Consider the following 26,879-nt stretch of genomic DNA (forward strand, 5'->3'; position numbering starts at 1 on the left):
GCAGCAGGAGCCAGATTATTTGCATGTCTCTACCAAACCACCACACAGCGCCGACTTCCCTTGTGCGTTACGTAACGCCTTCTGACACGAGCTAACGTTATTACATCCTGCAGTCTTCCCTGGGATTTGTGATATTTTTTAAATGCATCATGTCACAATCTGAACTCACCGCTTCAGGGCAGAAACTCAGACTGCTTTTTAGGAAAAGTCTCCAACTGGAGCGAGTGTCCTCGAACGCCTTTTTTAGGATGCCTATTCATTCTGGCATAGTGCTGAACAGGTAAAAAGCACTGGAGAGTGATAAACTCGAATGAGCCAAGCCTACTATATAGAGTTTATGTGTTGCTCCTCCATGTTGCCAGATCCTCTGCTGTGGTTTCCCTAGTGGACACAGAGGAGATTTCAGGAGGGTTGAATCTGTTTCCATGGCAGCCCATCCATCCAGCCAGCCAGTGTTTCTAAGGAAAACTCCCTCGTACAGTGTGCAGATCATATTTGTGATTCCTCGGCGGACTGGATATAAAACGGTGAGCTTTGACAATGCTCATCCCAAACCATGAATCATTTAAAGCAGGTGGCAGAGGCTGAAATGTCACGTCCCTTGGATTTGAGCGCGCGCACAGATTTAACCGGGCTAAACTGAGCATTAGAGATGTGTCAGGAAGACAGAAAAATTAAAACGTTTGGAACGTTTCTCAAAATCTTTATTATAACAGATATCCTGTAGAAATGTTCAGTGAGATAAATACGTAATATATTCAAGAAGACGTTCTTGAGGTTTTGAGGTTCGTCATGCATGACTAGAATACATCACAAGTAGTATGAAAGAGCCCTGTAAACATGACCACCGAATATTAATAAACCTGCGCACGTGAAGAAAGCACAGAAAGATACGTTTCTTGTCAGGATAAATTTGGCACATCTACAGTTAATATGCTTTACGATAATAAAGTTACTGTCCTTAAACTGGCATTTCAGATCGAATCAAACATCAAATGAATGAAATGAAACGAAGCAGATCACGAGAATCACAGTTAAGCTACATACAAAACATTTATCCAAAGCAAAATTCACTTCTCGTCATCGTTCCATTATATAAAATGGTATCTCAACCTTCAACACTGCAAAATATGTATCCAAAGATTTAATAAATAGCTTTTTTTTTTAACATACGTAGTGGAACCTCTTTGGAGGTGCACTCTTGGAAGAAAAGGTCAACATTGCTAGTATACCATTAACACCACCAGTAGGCTACTGGGTTAAGCGGGAAGATACTGGTTTGATGTTAATGGTACTGTTTGCTCAGTCTATCAAATTGCTTCATTAGAACCAAAAAAAAGAAAAAAAAGAAGAAGAATCCGGTCTCTAATGAGACCGAACCCTGTCATTGCACATATCTCGGAGTATAGTTTGGAAAACACAGTATTCCTTCAAGCCCCTGGGCCGCTCTTCCGGACCGCCGGCTCACACTGTAAACCCTGGACAATGGAGTTTGGGAGATCGAGAGGGGAATGCATGTCGCCAGATGGGAGAGAGAGGGTGCCTCTTCACAACGTCTTTGGATATACACATCAGAGAGGTCAAGAGTCTTTGGGTCTGTTCACGCTGACGAGGACTTCTCTGTGCTCTTGTCCAGTGCTTCGCCATCGTTGTCTTCCTCCATGACTGTCAGTGAACAGAGACACAAGGGTTATGATGAGAAACCAACTCACACATATCCTACAGTCTGCGCACTGGCACAAAGATGGAGATTCCATGTGCCATGATTTTTAATACATCAGAAATGGCGCAATACATCACTGTCTTCCAAATCGCGAAGCAGAAAGCAGACAGTTTAAGCTCAAATAAAATAAGCAACATTTTCGCGCGTAAATGCATATAATCGCGAAGCGCAGTGTGGAATTTCGCATCATTACAAGGATTCCTTTTGTTCGTGTGATAAGCGAAGGCTTTGTCCGTTACCTCTTTTGCTTCTCCCGATCTGCCCCAGCTTTGGTGGTCGTTTATTCTGGTTGCCACCGAAAAAGTTGTTGGTGTCTTGGAGGCGGCAGGTGAAGGAAAGGTGTTCCTCGTCCCCGTCGTTGCCATAATGAGTCATTTTGTCCTCGTTGTACGGTAATACATCCGACATGCTGTATAAACCGACAGCGGCTACTGTATCTACTGTTGAATCGGTAGCGCGAGGTGAATTTTGCGGAGCGGATCTCTGGGCTGTTTACCTCTATCGCACGTGTCTCCGCGAGTGGATGGCGAGGACGCGAGGCGAATGCATGTGATTTCCTCCGTTCAGTTCGAGCGCGAGTCAGGAGCGCTGGAGAGGCGATGAACGCGCGATCGCGGCGGAACGCGCCTTTGCCTTTGCTCTCGGGGCTTGTCGGTGGCTGGAGCGTAGTATGGAAAACCTGAGAAACAAATGCAAATCGAGAAGCGATGCAAAACAAAGATCCCTGATGGGGAATGAACGTCACTGAGGCGCGGGCTTCCTCTCCAGCTCTTTCATTGTCGCTATGGCCAATATTAATCTTGGGAAATTTCCAAGCTATTTGCGCGTGGAACAAAATGCTTCCATGTGTCAAAGATGTCCGAGATTAATCATGCATATTCATGTGGATTTCATACATATTATCATACACAACATTCTCCACAGACTTTCTGTTTTAATGACTCTTAATCTTAACTATGCCATGTAATGTATTCACCAAGCAGCCTACTGAGTGTATAGCTACAAAATCATTATAAAGTCTTCATACCTATCTATCTATCTATCTATCTATCTATCTATCTATCTATCTATCTATCTATCTATCTATCTATCTATCTAAATATATATATATATATATATATATATATATATATATATATATATATATATATATATATATATATATATATATATTTATTTTATTTTTTTTGTGACCATAACCTTGAGACATATATTATCCAATAGATACATTCAGATTTTAACAATACTGAAAATCAGAAATGCTAAAACAGAAAGTCAATATAGACTATGCTGGACAAAAAAAAATAAAATAATAATAATAATAATAATAAAAAATAAAAAATTAAAGTCCACAAACTTCTGGCGAGGATATTATTTTTTACTATTATTATTATTATTATTATTATTATTATTGTCATCATCATCATCATCATTATTACTACTTAACCTTTATTTTCATTCATTTCATGAAAGAAGGTGAACCTGAATAAACGGAATTTTTATTAATATGCATATTTCATTTTCATAAGAAATCCTCTCAAGTTTTTCCAGTTTCTGTCATATGTGCAGTGATGGTTTGCAACACAGACTGAATGCTTATGTTGAGGCTTACAGATATAGTGGTTCTCAGTCCTGAACTCAATCCTGAAGTACAGAAGTCTCTCTTATGTAATACACCTGCGTCGCCTTCGATTGCTCATTTGTAGAGGATCCAAGGCCTGAGCTGGGTAGACATGTGTGAATTTGACAAATAAATGAACTGTATGTGCATCACATTGCATCACCTGTGATCATATATATCACTGTAGTGAAACCAGGGGTTTATCAGGAGTCAGAAAATCAGCAAATCAGAGACAGGCCTGATTCACAGTGTTTTTACACTTTAATCTACCACCAAAATACCAGCTAAGAACACAGTTAAAGGGTTAAGGCACACGATAGTGTAAATTAAATAAGCACTGACTCAGTTTAATAACATTGAGAGCCATCTACATTTTGTAAGACCTCATATCTTAGATGTAGCAAGAGCCCATGTGTTATTTTATTTAGTGATTTTATCCTTACTGCATGCTTTTTCAGTTAAAACCCGACCAAACAGAATAAGATATTAAAACATGCCTGTAAATCACAAGAAAAGGCAATATGGGATGTTTTCCCCCCTCTGTGTATAGGTTTTCATTTTGTAATATCAGAAGCTGGAGTGATGCTGAACTCATACTGGCACAATCTGGATATACAGTATGAGCTGAGGGGGTTTGCTTCTCTGTCCAAGATTTGGAGAGCATAATGTGCACCAGGCACAGTTATAACCTTTCCAGGATTGAGCAGCAGACACTGTCACTCGGCGGGATGAAAGCGAGATGCACTGCTTCCTCCCATCTGTGAATGAGACGCCATTTTGTTCCGTTCTATCTGATCTGAATAGCTGAAATGGGAAACGCACAGAGCCAGTCGAGCCTCGTCTCGGTTTGCTAGAAACCAGCCTGTTTTCTTTGAGAGAGAGGCCATCTTCAGAGAGTTTAATATTGGGAAGAATGACGAAGACGAGCTGAGCGTAGAGTAGCCAATGTCAGAATAGGAAAATGAGGGACAGTTGTGATGCTTTACATAAAATTAAGGGACGATATTTTCATGCATTTGTAATTTCTGTGTGTCTGCAGCGAAGCATGTGGTTTTCAAAAATAGTCAAATTTGTTTCGCTCAATCTGTTTATGTACAAATTCATGTCATACACGTTATACAAATAATTGGCCTGAGTAAATTGTACCTATATAGAATTGTGATAAATTTATACAGTACAGACCAAAAGTTTGGACACACCTTCTCATTCAAATAGTTTTCTTTATTTTCATGACTATGAAGATTGTAGAGTCACACTGAAGGCATCAAGGGCTATTTGACCAAGAAGGAGAGTGATGGGGTGCTGCGCCAGATGACCTGACCTCCACAGTCACCGGACCTGAACCCAATCGAGATGGTTTAGGGGTGAGCTGGACCGCAGACAGAAGGCAAAAGGGCCAGCAAGTGCTAAGCATCTCTCGGGGAACTCCTTCAAGACTGTTGGAAGACCATTTCAGGTGACTACCTCTTGAAGCTCATCAAGCGAATGCCAAGAGTGTGCAAAGCAGTAATCAAAGCAAAAGATGGCTACTCTGAAGAACCTAGAATATGACATATTTTCAGTTGTTTCACACTTTTTTGTTATGTATATAATTCCACATGTGTTGATTCATAGTTTTGATGCCTTCAGTGTGAATCTACAATTTTCATAGTCATGAAAATAAAGAAAACTCTTTGAATGAGAAGGTGTGTCCAAACTTTTGGTCTGTACTGTATATATTTTAGGAAAATATTAGTTATTATTATGGTATTGGACTAACAATTAACAACTTATCCAAAAATTTTATCATTTTGTACTTTTGAGGGATTTTTTCCCCATGGCCATATTTGGTGAGACAACAGTGTTGAGAAAATGTACTTCTAAAAGTAATGCATTACAATATTGCATTATTCCCCCCCAAAAGTAGTGTTACTTAGTTACGTTTTATGGAAAGTAATGTATTCCATTACGTTTGCATTACTTTTTCTCATCTAGACTCGGCTTGCTGGTTTGATTTTATATATATATATATATATATATATATATATATATATGTAAATGTCTATTTTTGGCAAATGTAAAAATCCTTTCACATGAAAAGTGCTATGAATAAGAACTACAATACTACAATAATGCACTATGCACTAACGATTCCTCTTAACTTTGGAACAGGAGGGCTGTCAGTCAATACTTGGGAAAACAAAATCACTGCCATTTCTTATTTAAAAAGGTAACTCAGATATTTTCGTGTAAAGGTAATGTGTTGCGTAGCTAGCTGAAAAAAGTAAGCTGATTATGCAAAAGTCATATGTTGGGGGTAACATAAAGCATTTATACTTTCTAATAATTTTTCTACAAAAGCGTGACCCATTTCCACCAGTTGTAAACTTCACTAACCACACTAAATTACAAACAAATATTTTGTGGTACAGATAATACAATGAATCTTGGTCAACTCCTTGTCCTGGCACGTGAAATAAGCATTGTTCTTTAGTATTTACTTGTTTTTGTGTGGCTTGTTCATTCACAATGGCTTTCCCTGTGGGAACATGCTATTCTGCGATTTATTTCCCATGAAACTCTATTCAGAGATCCATCAGATTACTCCGTTACAGGCAAACGTGTTTGCAGCCCTTCTCAAAAACATTATTATTCCCATATGACCTTTACTGTTGGTTGGTTTAACCTTTATGCTTAAAGTTACCTATTGTTTTTAATTATGTAAGCAATGAATGATGCCCCAGATACATAAAAGTTATTCTTATCAAACTAAACTTGCATTCATATGGTGCACGCATAAACTGCTGCGAATCATTGTGTGTAGTTCGTGCGGCGATCATCTTACATGTGGTGTCATGTGCTGGCAGTGAAACCAGCAGCTCCTGAAACTGATGCCACCTTCAGAGAAGAAGAATTGCAGACACACCCAGTCCTATTAGCCACGCAAAAACATCCATTGTTGCAAGAACGGTACAACGTCAAATCTTTTTATGGCTTCCCAGTCACAGCAGTTGAACTAAACAAAGGCAGATTTTCTACATTTAATATCCTTTGATGAAACCGTTAAAGCAATTTAAAGTGAGACAGTTTATTATTACAACTATATGCATGACATCTAGTTGCTAACTGAGATTAAAACGTAGTCATCAGTCCTCACAACATCAATGTTTGACATTTTTGTTCATTTAACATGTATATTAACCACATAACTTAAGAGTTTGTAAGTGTATTGTATTTTTAAGAGGCCTTCACATTCATTTATGGGTGTTTGATGTTTTTTATTTGAGATGTTTTAGAATGATGTTTTCTATTTTAAGATGTAATTTTTTCCAGTGATGCAGTCTTGAGTGCCACATGATCTTTCAGAAATCATTCTAATATGCTAATTTACTGCTCAAGATAGGTTTCTGATTATCAGTTTAGACAATTTGGCTACTGGATGATATTTTTATAGAAACTTTTTTTTTTTTTCAGTATACGTCTTTGCATTAACTTCTTTTGTAACTAAATGTGCATATCTTTTTTGTTGCTTTTGAAAAATTGAATGTCTCCTCACTAAAAAAAAAAAAAAAAAAAAAAATATCTTGACCTTATTGAAAATCTTTCAAAGATGAGCCAGGGACCAGGGATTTCAATTTTTTATGAAAACGTAATATATAAATATATTTAAAATCCTATTAAAACAATTGACCATGCCTTTTCCACTGCTTTTCAAATTCCTTTTAGGTAACGAAATCAATCATGTTATGACAATCAATCATAAAAATTATAATTGCATGTTTTAAACTATGATAATATAAGCAAGCAGTGAAAAAAATGAACAATATAGTTCATGCAGTATTGTGAGTAAACGATATAAATACGTCTTTTTTTTTTAATTAAGACCAAAATTAACAAACCAAAAAAAAAAAAAAACATTCATGAATTAGGTTTTCGGTAACACTTTATTTTAGGGTCCAATTCTCACTATTAACTAACCATTAACTATGACTTTTGCCTGGGTAGGATTATGGATGTCATGCATTATATGTACTTTATAAGCACTAATAAACAGCCAGTATGTTAATAATAGACATGCTAATGAGCAACTAGTTATTAGTGAGAATTGGACACTATATGTAAAATATAATATTCTATCACTGTGATTTCCACCACAGGATAATGTGATATGAATCACAGAATCATTTAAAGCTGCAGTAGGGAACTTTTGACGCTCTAGCGGTTAATAAACAGAACTGCTTGCGTCTTGCGGAAGAACATCGTAGCCGGAACTACTTCTCTCTGTTTATGTCTATGAAGAATCACAAAGGTACTGGGTTACTCCGCCGCGGTACCCCCGAAGCAATCTAAAATAGTCCGAATATAAACACTTATTAGAGGTGCACCCTAGTGATTCAGGACAAGCCAAAATCACGGTTTGGAAAATGGATTCATAGTGTTCTCGCTTATTATATACATTTTTCTACATTTTGAACACAAACAAAGTTACGGACCGCAGCTCTGATTGGTTGTTTTTTACTGGGAGCGGTCAGTAACTGCAAATGGCAATAGGACCACTGGGAGGAGCCAGAGGAGCTTGATTTTTCACAGATTATCTGTCTCATATTCTACTGTCAGGACATAATGACAGGTTTAACAAATATGCAAAAAATATATATTTATATATATATATATCGCCCGCGAAACCTGGACACGCTGTATAAACCCCTGGAATCCTAGAATCTCCACAGCCAACTCCCCAAAAGACCAGGCCATAAACACGTCCAACACACACCAGCGGCCCTCCGGAGGCTCCCTTGAGCACCAGAACTCCAACATCCTTATAGAGCATTTGAATTATGGGTAACGGAGAATGTCAGCTGGCCATTACTGCTAGTGTTTTTCCACTTTACCTTACACGCATCTTTTCCTCCTGTGCTGGATCCAGCGCAGATCATGTTTGTTGTGATGTTTCCGCTGAAGGAGTTACTGATGTTGCGCTTGGAGGTGGAGGTGATGGGGAGTTTGACAGTACGCAGGGTGGAGCCCCATCCAGAAACCCGGCACATCCTGCCCGCCAGCATCCCTGCGTTCTGTTTGGGGAGCGGGGTGAGGGACACACCTGTTCAGCTCTATGGGCACACTAAGCTGAAAGAACCCACATCCAGAGACAGGCACACAGTTCAGAATTGATATGAAAGCACAGCTTAAATCATATTGAACTCAATGTTAACTTACATTGTATAACGTAAGTAAATAAAAAATTATTTGGAGTAAATTTAGAAAGAAAATACCATTTCAGTCTTTCTACTTTATTTAATACAATGTGTTACTTGCTGTTTCATTGTAATCAGTGTTTTAGTGACTAATTTCAGACAGAAACTGTAAATTGAAGAATTGTGTTGAATAAATGATTCAATTATTCATTATCGAAGCATATTACATACTTTCTGAGTAGGTCCTTTTTTCGTCAAAGCAACTGAACAACATTCATTAGGAAAACAGTGACTCTAGTTCATGTTGGCCACTATTATTGTCACCCAATTATTGCATTGTCCTTCTCCCATGATAACAGCTCTGAGTTTCTCCTATAGTGCCTGATGAGTTTGGAGAACACTTGTCAAGAGAACAGAGACCATTCCTTCATACATAATCTCTCCAGATCCTTCAGATTCACAGCTCAATCCTGGTGCTTCTTCTCTTCAGTTCACCTCACTCGTTTTCTATAGGTTTCAGGTCAGAAGACTGAGGCAGCCATGGCAGAAGCTTCATTTTGTGCTCATTGACCCATTTTTGTGTATGTTTTGGATTATTGTCCTGATGGAAGATCCAATCACGGCCCATTATAAGATTTCTAACAGAGGTTGTGAGGTTTAGATTTTTTATCTGTTTGTATTTGATAGAATCCATGATGCCATGCATCTGAACAAGATGTCCAGGACCTCCAACACAAAAACAGGCCCACAACATTAAAGATCCAGTAGTATATTTAACCGTGGGGATGGGGTTATTTTATCTACTGTTTGCACCAAACCCGTCTGGAGGTAAAAACCTCTATTTTTAGTTTCATCTGACTATATAAGCCAGTGCCATTTGAAGTTACAGTCGTGTCTGACACTGAATATGCTGGAGATTGTGTTTGGATGAGTAGGAGGATTTTCTTGAAACTCTCCTGAACAACATTTGGTGATGTAGTGTCTGTTTAATATTTTTTAGGCTTTCTGACCCCAGGACTTATCTAATCTCTGCAATTCTCCAGCTGTGATACTTGGAAAGGCTTTGGCCTCCTTGTCACCGTGCATTAGGTAGATATAGATGATAGAAATGGGGATTTTTTCAATGCTTTATCCCTTTTCTTACAACCACTTTCTATTTTGTGAAGCTCAACAATCTTGTTCTGCACATCAGAACTATATTCCTTGGTTTTACATCTTGTGATGGAGGATATAATCCTGTGTAATAGGAAGTCATGGCTGGACAATTTCATGCTCCTAATCACCCTGGTGTGTTAAACATGTAAATACGAATGGCAATAGAATTTAGAGATATTTTACTCTTAGGAATTTCTAGGGGTGCCAATAATTGTGACCAACAAGCTTTGGAGAAAAACATTTATTTCATCATAAGATTTTCAGTCAGAGACCTCCAGTAATTTTTCTTATTTCTGGATGAATCAGTGATTTTGAACAAATCAGCTGAATTAATGATTAAATGATTCAAAAATCGCATAATTCATTATTATACAGTAGGTGAAAAACAGCATGCGAGCCATAAGACCAAATTCATACCTATAGCAAATTCTACCCAGATGCAACACACCTTCATATCATATAGAATGTATTTTAAATGATCATGAAGTAACTACTTTTTCAAAAGAAGTACCTATTTAGAGAGTATGCTATTAATGCTGTATAATTTGAATACTTGACTCTGACTGGTTGATCAAAAGGTTCAGAAAAGTTTTATTATGTAAGGAATCATAGCCAGTCTGTAATAGAAATTCCTACTGGATGATCAGGACGTAAGTTTTTGAAAATATTTTAATGTATTTATTTATTTTTTCTTTCAACGTTTTTCGCTATGCTGTTTCTTTATATTAGATTGTCATAATTGAAGCCATGAAGGCCATGATAGTTGACCAGACAGTACTTTCTTATTCTCTCACTTGAGAATGATATAAGCACCAAGGTGCCATTTATGAGCATAATATCTACATCATTGGTGCTCCTGTTGTACTGAGGGAGGGTGCGGGATAAGTGACAGAGGCTTGGAGTATGGCTCTGTCCCCTCATGAGCACCTAAAGTATAGTCTCCAGCCACCACCATCATCTGATCCATTCATAAAGACAAGCAAACATACAGTAAAGACCCTCTGAAAAAATATTCTAACACATATGTAAGCAACAGTGAAGAAACAGATAGGTATATGATTGATATCTGATTTCTTGTTTTTCACAGTGACACTTTTGTAGAGGACATGAGTTGAATAACAGTATTTCTTCGCTGTTATTGCAGCCTCATCTGTGCCAAGCTGCAGATAAGCCAGCATTCATTAAGTCCCACATGGTGATGACGGGTCAAGGTTAGCGTGCGTCCTTAGTGCCTGTCTGCTTTTCTCTGGCTTTCGACTCACCCACGGACTTGGCCATCAAGCCTGCCATACTGTACACCCTGTTAGTCTCACTAACAATCTGTTAGGCAGATAATTTATTTAAAGAAAAGTTGAAAAATCACTTACCGCGTATTGCAATGGGCAGCTGTAAGCACCCAGGACTTATGGACCAGAGATCTGCCACAGAAGTGCTGACCCTTCGAGCTCTGTAACAGTACAAAGTATTTGATTGAATTTGGCGAGGGGGTATATCCACCAACAATGCGCCCCTGAACAAAGTCCAGACCAGAAAAACATAAAAAACATTTCAGAACTCAAGTTACAGTAAAAGGACAATGAAAGAAACTTCTAATAACAGAATACATGGCCTGATATTCAATTAAGGCTTCTTCTTGGTTACAAAGTTGTTTTTTAATGGAAGAATGCAGTAGTGGTTTATGATTTATGATATTTATGAACATTAAGAATGTTCACGATAAACAAAAGAAAAAGAAAAAAAAAAGTGAAAAAATTCTAGTTGTTGATTAATGAGTTTAAATGTAATGACTCTAATAATGTTATTGGTATAACTAATAAGTAAAAACTATTAACATATTTCCTTTTAAAAAAATATATATTTTAGATTACATAAGTAACTTAAAATTTTATATAGCTGAAATGTATATAGGACCAAATCTTCTGATATTTTAAGGCTCATGTATTTATATATATATATATATATATTCTCTGCCATATCCTTTCCCAAGTCCGGTTGAGAAAGGAAGAGGGTAAGGCAACCTCACCCAGCAAAAACCTTTTTGCTATGGAAACTACAGAAAGGAAAACAGCTTCACCCTGGAGAGGGAGTGAAGCAGGCCAGGTAACTGGACTAATGAAGGGTGAGGATAAAAGCCGAAGGGACGCCTCAGCCCGATTGCTGACTTCCTGATGCCAAAATGCCAAGTGCCTGTTGGAAACTGGAATGTACGAACATTGCATTAAGCTGGAGGGTTAGCGCAGACCATGAGTAAGTTAAACAGATACTATCTGAGCTTACTCGGAATCACAGAGACAAGATGGATAAAGATGGGGAAACAAAAGCTGAGCAGTGGGGAAGTGATCATCTGGTCAGGTAGACAGGACGATGTTCACCAAGAAGGAGTGGCCTTACTCATCAACAAGAAGTACACCAATACTTTGCTGCAGTTGAACTCCATTAATGAAAACCTGTTGTATATATATGAGTCTGAACTCGAAGTACAACACGCTGTCCACCCTAGTGGCCTCCACCTCTACCGAAAATGGTGAAGAAGAAGAAAGGGACCAGTTCTACAGCGCATTACAGACAGCACAGGAGACACCTTTGAAACACGACATGTTCCTGTGCAATGTCCGAACTAATTGCACTGTATTTTATGCAACATGAAATGATTCCACTGTATTAAAATTCATTTTAAATGCACTTTTAAATAATTTTCTACGTTTTTAAATTCCTTGTTTTATTTTTGTGATTATTATTACGTTTTTTATGATTATATTAATTTATTTTATGTAAAACACTTTCAATTACTATTGTGTCGAAATGTGCTATATAAAAACTCTTGCCTTGCCTTTTTGCAAATAAGAGAGTAAAACATAAGGTTTTAATCACTTAAAATGATCCCACTCCGCTAACGCATTCAAAAAGATACTCCCCTAGCATGACACAATCGGTCACGAGACACACAAGAGCCAGTGGCTGACATAAGTCTTCTTCTGGCGGCATTTTTGTTTGAATTCGCACAAAGAGAAGGTTAGCCAGCACACAGGAAGAGATTCACAGTAGACTGACTAGGCAATCACGTATATTGGTTGTAATAAATATTAGCATTTTATTTTTAAGTTTACTATAAAAATAATTGTATTTGTACTTAATACTAGGCCAGTGGTCTAACTAAATCAAGTGCTATAATATTATTACTATTATGAATTCATTTTTTAGAGTTATATTTAATGGGTCATGTTATATGCAGTGTTATCTTGGAGTTGGAGATTATTGACTTTTGTGAACAGAATGACCTAGTCATTGGTGGAACACTCTTTCAGCATAAAACCATTCACAAGCTTACTTGGACTTGCCACAGATCCTTCAGCTCATCTTACAGGACATTTGGGAAAAAGAGACAGCCTCAGAGACCTGGAATAGTGGCACCATCGTCAAGCTGCCAAAGAAGAGGGGACTTGGGGATCTTGGGGAATGCAAAAATTGGCGAGGCATCACCCTACTCTCTCTCTCACCAGTAAGTTCTTCAGCCATATCATACTGCAGCACATCATAGCAGTGATGGATTACATCCTTCAGCAAGAACAGGCTAGCTTCAAGGGAAGGATGGTCATGCATTGACCACATCTTCATTCTACACAACAATCCTAGAAATGGCCCATGAATGGAACAGCTCATTATACCTCATGCGCATCGATTTTGAAAAGGCTTTTGACAGTCTGCATTGTGCATCTGGTATATTCTACATCATTATGGCATTTGTAAGAAACTGGTCAACATCATCCAGTCACTATATGAGAGCTCTGAGTGTCCTTTTTTCCATAACAGTGAGCTGACAACATTTTCCAGTAGAAAATGAAGTGAGACAAGGCTGCATCCTGTCTCCAGTCCTATTCTCCCTGGCCATTCACTGGCTGTTGTGTAATGTCACCCAAGGAAAACGTCAAGGCATCCAATGGAGCCTGACCTTGCTTCTGGTGGACTTGGATTACACCGATGACCTTGGAATGCTAGCTCACAAGCATCATGACATTCAGCAGAAGACAGAAGAACTCGGCAAAATAGCAAGTCGGACTAAAGGTCAACAGCAAGAAGACTTAAGTCATGAGGAAAAATGCCACAATTAATATTAATGTCAACATAGATGGAACACCCTTAGAGAACATGTAGGAGTTTGTCTACCTGGGCAGTGAAATGACAGCAGTTGGTGACTGTGATGTTGAAGTGAATGCCAGAATCAGAAAGAGCAGCATGACCATGGCTAATGTGAGATTGAAAAGCAGGACTGAAGGTCAGCTGGACTATATCTACCAATCATCAGGTTCATCAGGTTTCCATAGTTCTGATTTCAGTATTCAAGGGGTGCTATGAAACAAACAGTGTTTGATTCAACTGAGCAAGTTAGGCCTTCAGAGGGGTTGCCCTCCCTGACCTTCCCATAAAACATAATGTGTTCTTCCTGGATAAGCTTCAAAGCAATTGACATGTATTAAGACAAGTTAAAACATGTCTGGTAAGCCTTCCCAAATCTGCATTTGATAATTCATCAGTCCCTTGTAGTTGATGTGCGTCACTGGATGGTAAAATTGTGATGAAACGATGGGTTTGATGGAACCACAATTAATTATGTCTTGGCAAGATTGAGTTGAAGGTGATGGTCCTTCATCCAGAAAGAAATGTCTGTTAGACAAGCTGAGATGCAAATAGCTACCGTCGGATCATCAGGATGGAATGAGAGTAGGAGTTGAGTGTCATCAGCATAGCAGTGGTGTGAAAAGCCATGTTTCTGAATGACAGAACCTAATGATGCCATGTAGACAGAGAAGTGAAATGGTCAAAGAACTGAGCCCTGAGGTACCCCAGTAGATTCAAGATTTTTTTTATTCGTCACATACACAATTATATATAGCATATATAAGTAGTTAGATGTTGCGACTTGGACAACTCACCTCTCCAAGATACTTTGAAGGACCTATCTGATAGGTAAGACTTAAACCACTGGAGTGCAGTTCCTGAGATGCCCTTTGCCAGTAGGGTTGACAGGAGGATCTGGTGGTTAACCGTGTCAAAAGCATCGGACAGATCAAACAAGATAATTATTGAAGATTTGGATTCCACTCTTACCAGTCTTAGGGTTTCAACAATTGAGAGCAAGGCAGTCTCAGTTAAATGTCCACTTATTAAGAGAGATTGGTTGCTGTCAAGGAGGTTGTTCTGTGTGATAAAGGCAGAGACTTGGTTGAACACAGCTCGTTCAAGTGTTTTTGCAATGAAAGGAAGAAGGGAAACTGGTCTGTAGTTCTCTAAAAGAGATGGGTTGAGGGTGGGTTTCTTAAGTAGTGGAGTTACACGAGCCTAAATGTTGAGGGAAAAATACCAGTGTGGAGGGACATGTTAATGATGTGAGTGAGTGCAGGTACAACAGCAGGAGAAATGGCTTGAAGGAGATGAGATGGAATAGGATAAAGAATATATAATTAGAACATAGATTATTACAACTTTTAGTTTTAATTTGTGTTAAGTTACCATCCTTAGTGTAAATGGCCCTTACATACAACTTAAATTCTGGATGCTAAGTTTTCAGTTATAGCTCATTTGATTGTTCATAGTTCATAAGAGCCAAGTCCTGGAAACCGTGCAGAGTTGTTTGTTAGCATTCATAGCTTTTGTTGGGGTGTACATACAGAATTCTATCCCCTTTCCTCAAGCCTGATCCAAATTATATTATGGTGATTTTGTATTCTAACAAATTAAAAGAGCAATTCTTAATAAGTTAGTGCTATGCTAAGCTAGCAGGCTAAGCTCTAGTCCACTTCGAGTGTAACTAAACGAACCAATGCACATTGACATGCATGACTCTGAACATGGTGCGAGTATAATTAGGCAGGTGTAATGCTACCAGCTTTTGCTTTGGAGCCGAGTGATCACATTGTTCAAGTTCAGCATGCTCTTTGGAGCTCTAGCTGTTGGCTGTACGGTGCTTCAGCGATGGTGGTTTCTCATGTCAAGTGGGATGCAGCCTGAACTACCCTGTTTGTGTGGCCATCTCCTCTGTGCACTTCAGCACGCTAAAAGAGCTTTTTCCTTAAAAGAGCATTCATGGGTGCGTCTTTGGTCATTACCTGGTGTTGGTTGATGGTCACGATCGCTGCCTAACGTGTCTGGGCATTAAGCACGCTGAGGTGGTGTTCTTGGATTAGTCATGTTCTCACTGTGGGAAGATGACCATTGCCTTCTTTGCCTGTGCCTCGATCTAGTTCTTGTCATGGTGGCAGTCAGGCAGGGGCTACTTCAGAGAGTAGCTTGGGAGGTCTGAGGATAACAGTGATGGCAAACCCTCAAACAAGGAGCATACCAACAGTATCCATCTGTACTCCTCCCGATGAGTGGATGTCAATCGCTGCATCGGAGGGCGAGTCGGAGCTTTCTGGAGAGGAAGATTTGACTGGGCTGCTGGCCTCCAGGACCGTAGCAATGCCTGAATTGGATCCAGAAATGACGGCTATGCTTTTCCAGGCAGCCGTGAGTGTAAGGCTCAAGTGGAGAAGTCCACCATGTCCCGAGCCCTCAAGGTTGGATAATTGGTCCTTCAGGGTGGCCCACGCTGGTTTTCTCTGTTGTATCCCACATGAGCATTTTGTTTCAGAAACACACACAATATTTCTGTAACTGCCCAACCCAAGGGAAAGATAATCACAACAACATTCTCTGGGTGGACTCCCTGAACAGATTATAGTTACATACAATAAAGACAATGTAGCACCAATAATAAGAATTTCATTTTTGGTATCTCATTTGATTTTCAAACAATGAGAGGAGAGAAATTGACATTATTTTTCTAAACAAATCTCACAAGGTTCTATGAGAATACAGATTCATTACATCCAAGGTGGGACTTCAGATAAATGGCAAACTCATCCTTCTAGGTGGAGCTCTCCCCTGAGGATATAGACGTGTATTTATACAGTCAAGCAATATTGGAAAGACCTTGTTCGCAGCTGCTTTGGTTACCACCACCATATTGCCCTTTCCACCCAGTTTCACTGTCACCCGATATCCTATTCTCTGACAAACTGTTTTTTCAAATGAAATCGTCTATAGATATTTGATTTCTCCTTGGAGAGCAGCTCACTGTGTGTGGATCAAAGGCAAGGTCTTAGACTTGATAGCTTCAAACAAGAGGAGTCGATCATAGATATTCAGAGCTTTTGGGTCAGCCCAAGTCCTGGCGTGTTATTGTTTTTGTTCCTGCGAATAGTTAGTGTACAAACAAGACCATAAAACCTAAGGGACAGATGTGGTTACACTATATAAGCTAAGACAATATCACAGCTAAGTTACTGTTGGTGGAAGTAAGTGGAATTTAGCTGCTCAGGATTAAGCTTTCGATGCTCAGGGTGAGTTTTTATGCTGTCCATTTATGTTTAGAGCAGGAAAAGTTATATATATCATATTATACAGCTTTGGGAAGCATAAGAAACCGCTTATGCATATGAGCTTTCTTACGCTTCCCAAAGCTGTATTTATCTGATCAAAAATAAAGTAAAAACACTAATATTGTGAAATATTATTACTTTTATTAATTTTAAATGTCTGCTTTCTATATGAATATATTTTAAAATGTAATGTATTCCCGTAATGCAAAGCTGAATTTACAGCATCATTACTCTAGTCTTCAGTGTCACATGATCCTTCAGAAATCTTTCTAATATGTTGATTTGCTGCTAAAAAAAAAAAGATTCAGCTGTTGAAAACACTCAAATTGATTCATATTTTTGTGGAAACCTTACTTTCTGTGTGTTGTATTTATTATTATTATTTTTTACATTATTTCTCAGGATTCTTTGATGAACATTTATTTGTATATAAATAAATATATAAATATATATATATATAGCGTTCCTGTAGCTCAATTGGTAGAGCATTGCATTATTAAGCACAAGGTTGGGGGTTCGATTCCCGAGAACACATGATAGGTAAGAATTGATGGCCTGAATGCACTGTAAGTTACTTTGGATAAAAGAGTCTGCTAAATGCATAAATTTTATTTGATATATATATATATATATATATATATATATATATATATACGGTTGTTGGAAACTCGCTGTGACATTCATTCAATATCTCAAGAAAAAAAAAAGACCATGTATTATGTAAAATGTGATGTCTTTTCTTAACCACAGCTTTTTGTATTTGTTTCTTTACCTCTAAACCTCCTCTGTGTTTTAGACCCCTCAAACATGAAGAAATGCCTTGAATACACCTTGCTCCTCATCATCTCTTCGCTTCACGGTAAGCAGCGGTGCTATCTAAAAATAATGCAGATGTAACCAGAAGTTGCTTTCTGTGCATACATTATTGAAATCCGTTGGTGAGCACAAGCGGCTGGTGTTTTAATGTGTATCTAGCACATACAAGGCTTTGCTTTAACATTCACAGGCTCACTGCAGCAGAGAATCATTGGAGGACAGGAGGTTGGGCCCTACTCAATAAAGTACCAGGCCTCTATCCAGTACAACAACTTCCATTACTGCGGAGGAACGCTCATACACCGGCAGTGGGTGGTTACAGCCGCCCACTGCTGGAGACCGTGAGTATTTCAGTCAGAATTCACCTTCATTGACAAGCAACTGAACACGCCAAGCATGCTACAGTATTTGAGGTAGGCCAAATCTTTACTCTGACTGTACTGATGTGATAATATTGGGTTCTGCTGTCTAATCTGTTCGCAGGAGCTATTTAATCAAAGTGGTTTTGAGTGAGCATAACCTCTCCATTAAAGAGGGTCTTGAGCAGGTGTTCGGTGTGTCCAGAGCTCTGGTGCATTACATGTACAATTACAGGACATTTGATAGTGACATTATGCTCTTGAAAGTAAGTTCATCAAGCATGATATATAAAAATATTGCACACATGGTAATAATCTGAGTTTATGTATCCTTGTATCCTAGTTAGGAAGTAGCAAACATATGTGACCCTTGACCACAAAACCAGCCATAAGGGTAATTTTTTTTTTTTTTTTAAATTATGATTTTTACATCATCTGAAAGCTGAATAAATAAGCTTTCCACTTATGTTAGGATAGGACAATATTTGGCCGAGATACAGCTGTTTGGAAATCTGGAATCTGAGGATGCAAAAAAGAAAAAAAAAAAAAGAAAAAAGAAATTGAGAAAATCGCCTTTAAAGTTGTCCAAATTGAGTCCTTAGCAATGCATATTACTAATCAAAATGAAGTTTTGATATATTTACGGTAGGACATTTACAAAATATCTTCTTGGAACATGATCTTTACTTAATATCCTAATGTTTTTTGGCATAATTCTTTTTTTTTTTTTTTTTTTTTTGACCCATACAATGTATTGTTGCTCCAGGGTCACATATAGTAACAAACTGAACTACTATTTCCTTTCAAGTAAATAATCACTTTTTATTTTATTTTTTTTAAATACATAATTATTGGAGAATGTTTTACTACAAAGAAGTATTTCGTATATAGTATTTCAGTAATATAGAAATGAAAATAAAACGTTCATAAAATGGTCATAAATAAAGGATTTTTTTTCTTTAGTTTGCTATATGCATATATATGATAATATCAAGTAACAAACTGATTTTTTAAATGTAAATTAATAGAGTGAATTTTTTTTTTACAGTTTTTTAAAATTGTAATAATATTTCACAATATTTTTGGTTTGAATTTATTCTATTGTAATATATTTTAAAATGTTATTTACTCCTGTAATATATTATAAAATGTGTAATATGTGTAATGTAAAATATTATACAATTTCAAAATTTTGTTCCTGTGAACAAAGCTGAATTTTCAGCATCATTACCCCAGTCTCCAGTGTCACATGATTCTTTAGAAATCAATGTAATATGCTAATTTGCTGCTAAAGAAACATTTCTGAATATTTTCAAAGTTGAATTATCAATAGCATATAATATTATCAACAGTTAAAAATGCAATTGATAATATTTTTCATTTTAATTCATTGTTGGATTTGTGCATTAGCTGGAAAAGCCTGTAGAGTTCAATGCCAACATTCAGCCAGCTGTGCTGCCAATCTCACCCGCTCCCTTACAAGGGGGCACAGTTTGCACGGTGAGCGGCTGGGGCGTCACTCAGGTCTACAGTTATTACCTGTCCCCTGTCCTGCGTGCTGTGGATGTCCAGATCATCCCTCAGTGTCAATACTACTACTACTACAGAATAACAGACAACATGGTGTGCGCCGGCTCCCCACTGGGCGGCAAAGACTCCTGTCAGGTGAATCCGAGAAGCAGGGTTTTATTCTGAAACTCAAAACACAGAGAGGATAAGAGACACTATATTTATAATTAAGCTGACAGCATCATAGAACACTTAGCACTGTGTGATCCTGTGTTTGTTTGGCTGCAGGGCGACTCTGGTGGGCCTCTCGTCTGTAACGGTTATTTTGAGGGGATCGTGTCCTGGGGCATCAGTTGTGCCAACCAGTATTTCCCAGGAGTCTACACCAAAGTCAGCAACTACGTCTCTTGGATCAACTGGATAATCGAGAACGACAACACCAGCTAGAATGTTCCTTTTCTAAAGGTTATTGAACTGCCACACCATAGAAATGACACCCGATGGTCAAAACGACCCAGTATACTGAGTACGGCAGTCAGTGTCTGTTAGAAAAGATAAATTGTTTTATTCTTATACGTTCTCAAAGAAGGATGCTCAATTTATGAATGAAAGAAAGAGCAGCGGGTTATTGTCTTAATTTTACACCAGTAAAAACATCAGTTTAACCACAAAGTCTAGTACAAATGTCTAAACATTCTTAAAACAAGATACAGTTACTTGAAGCAAAATTACTTAAGATGTAAATTCTTGTTTTCTAGGAAAAATAAATGTATTTTGTTTGTTTCCGAAATTTTTATACTTTTTTCAGCAAACAAGATTAAATATCTTAAGTCATTTTGCTTCCTATAGCTGTATCTTTATTAGAAAATGTTTCGATGTTTGTATTAGAATTTATGGTCAAATTGATGTTTGTACTGGGGTCAAATCAAATTCCAACAAACTTAAATGGTCATCTTGATTTAAAATCATTATAACACATTAATAAATAAAATATTTTCCCCAGCTTATTACCGCTGTTGGCATATTTATCTTCAGCCGTCTTTTGTGAAAAGGAAATGCTTTTTCATCATTATTCCATTGGGAATGCCACTGTAATGTAGTCAGTGACCTTTATACCTCATCCTCCTCACTGTCTCTCAGTGTGGATAAGGGAAAGGTTACTGTGTTGTCTCTGACTGGAAATTACATAACCTTGCAGCATGACAGAATCACACACATCAAACACAGAACGTCAGGGAGGTGGGAGATCTGGGAAAAGGGGATTGGATGCCGGTTCTGGGAAAACAAAGTCACAGGCAAGTCTGTTAAGACACAGAAACACAATACACATATGGCACAGCAACATAGGAGATCAAAAGATTAAATGTAAGCTTATTAATGGGTTGAATGAACACTTCTTTGGAATGAAAGAATTGATTCGGAAATCCCTTGAGGCCAGGAAATTTGCCTACTGCCCCTACAGCAATTTCCGAGTCGGGCGGCACTTCTGACACAAGACAGGAAGGTTTTCACAGGTAATCCACTGTAAAAGTGCCAATTTCAGTCAGTTCCCAGTGCTGGTTAGGTAAAAAAAACATCAACTGCTGTAACGAGTGTTTATGAACTCAGGACTGATGAATAATATATGAAGGCTGAAATCTGTGTGCTCAATTTGTTGCCACTCTGAGAGCAAAGATGTTGGCAAATTCACATGAAAGCTTGCTAAACCATTGCATGCCAACAGAAGGAAGACTAATAGCAGGTAAAACCTCTGACACGTAAATGAGACTCAACACACACACTTTACTCAGCTCTTCAGTCTCGTGAAATTCTTTGGTCAAGATATTGCCTGATCTTTGCCGTCTTAACTGGCAATGGTGTATTTCAATCCAGTCATCTGAGTAACTGAAACCGGTGCTATTTTCACGTCACTAGTATCATACAAAGGTATCATACTGCAGATTCTCCCTCTCCTTTCATTCAAACATCTTGCACCTTGAGTATTGACTGTGGTAAAAATGCACTCAGATGACTTCAACATTAATAGACAATTACTAAAATATTGTTGCAATGTTCATCTTATTGCTAGAACAATAGTTTTGCACATTTTATTGAATTATTTTCTGTTAGTGGAAGCTTTAAGACAATATACAAGTAAAATTATATTTAAAGGTGCTGTATGTAGGATTGACACTGAGTGGTTGAACTAGGTACTGCAGTCCAAATTCTAAATATTGGAGAGGGTTATTTTCACGCGGCCTCTGCTCCTCAGACTTGACGCACAAGCAGGTTGCCAAACTGATGACACGAACAGGAACAAGTGCACTTGACGATGAATTAAATGAAATATGCGGTGTTTTCCTCCAACTGGCAACCTGAAGTGCCGAAATACAATTGGGTAAACTGGGAGTGGGCATTTCACAAACCAAAACAGAGACCGACATTCCGGCCCAGAACACACATTTTCAAAGAAGATAAACTGACTGTAGCATTGTTTTTCAGATAAACAAGTATGTTAAGTTAACATGTTTCTTAAATATCTGCAAACAATTTTATGGTATTTTTATGCTTTAATAGAGTCACCATCTTACATACAGCACCTTTAATGTCATGTCTACGTCTGGGGTTCTTATGATTTTTTGTGTGACAATATGGAGCCCCTAAAGCCTTGAAACAGTGAAATTTAACATTGAGTTCTAAAGCTAATTAGGTTAAGCAGAACTCAATCTAAATAAGTTACTATAAATGATTTTAATCTATTATTACCATACAGTCTATGATTAATACATCTAAATGGCTGAGCACAAAATATTTAAAAGATATATGAGCTTATTTCAAGAATTAATGTTGAAATGTTTTTCGAGAAGTCACGTTTGTATAACGTGGAACTATAGGTTATTTTGCTTTTCATAAATTAATTAAAATTAAACTTAACATAATATATTACCTTTCCTTAACTAATTATATAACTAAACGATAATATAATAAATATATACATGTATCTCATATTAAGCATAGACTAATCATTTTAAAGTAATTAATTTTACTCTAGACAAAATATTATATGGCTGTTTTTCAAAAACCGCATCACATCAGGACTTCTCGCAAAGCGGTCACGGAAAATAACAGGTAAGCATTCCAACTTCTTTATTCTTCATTATTAAGCACTTTTGAATGTTTTGTGTTTTATTGTCAACTTTATGTGAAGATTAACCAGCCTAGTTATCATTATGCGTGTAACGTTAGCTGGCAAAGGAGAAAGCAGCTAACGCGCCATTACATCAAAGGTATCAACGGCAAGTGTTAAATATGCAGTGTTATATACACAACAGCTTGTCAGTGATTTAATTAAGATATTTATTTACTTTTTTTTTTTTTTCTGGTTTCTCAGAGCTGGACACAGACAAATGAGTACCGCAAATTTTATTTTTAAACTGGAGTGAGAGCTGACAGTGACTAGGCCATCTTCCTCATCTCTAACCGTCACTCGCACCACAGCTCTGTATCAAGGTTTCTTTAATCAAGGTAAAGCAAACTCACATTCTCTATATTACAATATGTTTAAACTTTTTGTTATTCGTTATTTATTATCAGCTTTGTCAGTTTAATCTAGAATATCAATGTGATACTAATCAAGTTTACTAAATCCGCTGAACAAATTGGCTGAGGGGCGTTTAGGTTAACGTTTTGTTAACCTTAACATTTTACACTGTTATTTGCTCCTCACGTTGTATTTTTTAAATTTATACTTTGTTAGTAGAATTGACATTAAACAAATTGTGTTGTTTTTAGTGTTGCTTGTACCAGATGTAATTTGTCACATTATAAACAGCTATTTAAATACATCGTTCTTCAGTTTTAATTTTTTTTTATTAATTTCTATTAATGCAAAAGTAGTGATGATCTGAAATGACCAGCAGCAGAAATGTTAAGTCCTCTGAAGCAATACTATACTTTTTTTTTGTGAACATTACATGAAATGTAAACCTAAACATTGATCAAATCATGAACACAGCACAGATGAAACATAAATACTTTATAAAGTAGGTAGTAAAGGGACATGGAGATGAGAAAAAAATTAGATGAAAGGAAAAATTACATTTCAAATGCTTTTGAAACTTGAATACAAAAGCTTGAGAGCAAATGCTAAGTTTCTCCGGAGAAAAAAACCTTTTGCTTTACTCGCGATCTCTCTCTCTCTCTCTGTCCATTTGTAAATATATATTGTTTATATATTTACACACACACATACAGGTGTGTCTAAATAAATGTAAATGTCATGGAAAAGTTCATTTATTTCAGTAATTCAACTCAAATTGTGAAATTTGTGTTTTAAATAAATTCAATGCACACAGACTGAAGTAGTTTAAGTCTTTGGTTCTTTTAATTGTGATGATTTTGGCTCACATCTAACAAAAACCCACCGATTCACTATCTCAACTAAATTAGAATATGGTGACAGGCCAATCAGCTAATCAACTCAAAACACCTGCAAAGGTTTCCTGAGTCTTCAAAATGGTCTCTCAGTATTGTTCACTAGGCTACACAATCATGGGGAAGACTGCTGATCTGACAGTTGTCCAGAAAACAGTAACTGACACCCTTCACAAGGAGGGTAAGCCACAAACATTAATTGCCAAAGAAGCTGGCTGTTCACAGAGTGCTGTATCCAAGCATGTTAACACAAAGTTGAGTGGAAGGAAAAAGTATGGAATAAAAAGATGCACAACCAACTGAGAGAACTGCAGCCTTATGAAGATTGTCAAGCAAAATCAGGAATTTAAGAATTTAAGTCAACTTCACAAGGAATGGACTGAGGCTGGGGTCAAGGCATACAGGCGTGTCAAGGGATTTGGCTAAAAGTTGTCATATTCCTCTTGTTAAGCAACTCCTGTACCACAGACAACATCAGAGGAGTCTTACCTGGGCTTAGGAGAAGAAGAACTGGACTGTTGCCCAGTGGTCCAAAGTCCTCTTTTCAGATGAGAGCAAGTTTTGTATTTCATTTGGAAACCAAGGTCCTAGAGTCTGGAGGAAGGGTGAAGAAGCTCATAGACCAAGTTGCTTGAAGTCCAGTTTTAAGTTTCCACAGTCTGTGTGATTTGGGGTGCAATGTCATCTGCCGGTGTTGGTCCATTGTGATTTTTGAAAACCAAAGTCACTGCACCCGTCTTGGAGCACTTTATGCTTCCTTCTGCTGACCAGCTTTTTGAAGATGCTGATTTCATTTTCCAGCAGGATTTGGCACCTGCCCATACTGCCAAAAGCACCAAAAGTTGGTTAAATGACCATGGTGTTGGTGTGCTTGACTGGCTAGCAAACTCACCAGACCTGAACCTCATAGAGAATCTGGGATATTGTCAAGAGGAAGATGAGAAACAAGAGGCCAGAAAATGCAGATGAGCTGAAGGCCACTGTCAAAGAAACCTGGGCTTCCAGACCACCTCAGCAGAGCCACAAACTGATCACCTCAAAGCAACAAATTGAGGCAGTAATTAAAGCAAAAGGAGCCCCTACCAAGTACTGAGTACATGTACATTAAATTAATATACTTTCCAGAACGCCAATTTTTTTGTTTCTAGTTTGTTGAGATTTGGGATGTGAGCAAAATCATCACAATTAAAAGAACCAAAGACTTCAACTACTTCAGTCTGTGTGCACTGAATTTATTTAATACATAATTTCACTATTATATATATATATATATATATATATATATATATATATATATATATATATATATATATATAAAATATCCTACCAATTTATGTTTTGGCCATTTTTTTATGAATTTTACAAAATGTAAAAATATATATGTATTAATATCTAAAAATATTATGCCCTCCATAAATTGAATATAGTGTCTATAGCAGTGGTTTCTATCCACGTTTCTGGGAGGAGTTTCGTCAAAGTTGAAAAAGTGACCGAGGGTGGAACTTGAACTTGATGGACCTGTTATATCTTCTCCAGGGCGAAAAAGGAAAATAAAAGCTGAAACATTTTCACAGAACCTTTCACATCATGTAGCTTATAAACACTGAACAAAACTGGTTTTATGGTTTTTAAATGCAATACACATTTTTTGTTTGTTTTTCTAAACTGGCTAATGCTCTGGTTAACTATCACTTTGATCCCATTAAGTAATGCAGTTGATTATTGCTCTCTCAGTACAACTGACACAGCCTTGAACTGTGGTGAAACAGCACTTAATGTTGTTCAATGACCATACTGTTCGTGACTGCAGCAACTCAACAGTGGCACGAGAGAGGACCTTTTTTGTCATCACAGAAAGTAAATAAAAACTTGGCTCCTGACCTGAAAGGCGCCTTCCGGTCCAGCTAATAGAAATCGGTACAAAACACAGTACAAGATGTACCTCACATAATATTTGTTAAGTGTTTATGGTGTGATGTAACATATTTTGGCAACTCTCATTTAAACTTTTTATTATTTCTCTACATCATTCTGTAATGTACTGTAGGAAACACATGCTTCAACTTGGGAATCTGTCGGAAGAACTGCCATCTAAAAAGACAACTCAGATGGCTACCGGGATTTCAAAGCCATTGCTACTGCAAGGTAAATTTCTACTGTATTCACAGGCCCTCTAGTGGTTGAATTACATTTCTAACTACCTCCATATTTGGAAATAATATACTCTCATAGTACAAAACTGCATCAGTGTAATGTCTTCTGCTCTTTTAGCAATATGTGTGAGCACTTCATTTCCCCCCGTGGTGGATGCAGGCAATTCATGAGAGAGGCAAGTTTCATTTACCACAGTATTTCATATCAATTAAGCAAGAAGCATTCTCAGATTTCCTTAAACATGTTATTTTTGTTTTTACCTATACAGTTCTGTGCAAACTGGGATGTGTATTTGTCAAAACCTGACGGTTCCTATGCGGAGATGACTATTAAAGAACTGCTGCTTTCATCTTTTGGTCCAGAAGACTTAGAAACGAAGAAAGTGGATATCCAGAACGAGTTTTGAAGCACTGACTCTAGAAAGACTTTGTACCTGATACTTTTGCTTGTAGATAGAAAAAGGTTTATGTGGATTAATGGTGTTGTTTAATAATGTGACTTAATGAATGCTTTATGTAAATGTGTAAATTATGTTAA

The 26,879-nt window shown here is 37.5% G+C and overlaps 2 protein-coding genes and 1 pseudogene across 3 annotated transcripts in view; 2 read left to right on the forward strand and 1 right to left on the reverse strand.

The window, feature by feature from the left end:
• Positions 1-20,466, forward strand: part of LOC113069404 (trypsin-3) — a 32,787-nt gene extending 12,321 nt beyond the window's left edge. Inside the window, exons 1-6 of one of the 2 annotated variants that reach the window (XM_026242486.1) lie at positions 16,848-17,052; positions 17,888-17,950; positions 18,098-18,248; positions 18,391-18,532; positions 19,677-19,931; positions 20,064-20,466. In XM_026242486.1, coding sequence (XP_026098271.1) covers positions 17,899-17,950; positions 18,098-18,248; positions 18,391-18,532; positions 19,677-19,931; positions 20,064-20,222 — 759 coding nt within the window. In that variant the 5' untranslated portion in view covers positions 16,848-17,052; positions 17,888-17,898 and the 3' untranslated portion in view covers positions 20,223-20,466. Of the gene's footprint in view, positions 1-16,847; positions 17,053-17,887; positions 17,951-18,097; positions 18,249-18,390; positions 18,533-19,676; positions 19,932-20,063 lie in introns of those variants that run through there. The other variant, XM_026242487.1, reaches the window with a different exon arrangement.
• LOC113069405 (calcium/calmodulin-dependent protein kinase II inhibitor 2-like) lies at positions 688-2,583 on the reverse strand. The gene is made up of 2 exons (XM_026242488.1): positions 1,963-2,583; positions 688-1,665 (listed from the first exon to the last, which is right to left on the reverse strand). The coding sequence occupies exons 1-2, from the start codon at positions 2,129-2,131 to the stop codon at positions 1,601-1,603; spliced, it is 234 nt and encodes a 77-aa protein (XP_026098273.1). The 5' UTR covers positions 2,132-2,583; the 3' UTR covers positions 688-1,600.
• On the forward strand, positions 13,850-26,874 carry LOC113069350 (cytidine deaminase-like; annotated as a pseudogene).
• The last annotated feature ends 5 nt before the right edge of the window (positions 26,875-26,879 follow it).

This window comes from Carassius auratus, unplaced genomic scaffold (genome assembly GCF_003368295.1).
Source record: "Carassius auratus strain Wakin unplaced genomic scaffold, ASM336829v1 scaf_tig00001591, whole genome shotgun sequence".
Classification (NCBI taxonomy): domain Eukaryota; kingdom Metazoa; phylum Chordata; class Actinopteri; order Cypriniformes; family Cyprinidae; genus Carassius; species Carassius auratus.

Bases quoted from the DNA above. Each gene is read 5' to 3' on its own strand.
- LOC113069405 (XM_026242488.1), bottom strand. From the start codon at position 2,131: ATGTCGGATGTATTACCGTACAACGAGGACAAAATGACTCATTATGGC. The intron at 1,666-1,962 runs GTAACGGACAAA...GTTCACTGACAG, and splicing joins GATCGGGAGAAGCAAAAGAG to TCATGGAGGAAGACAACGAT.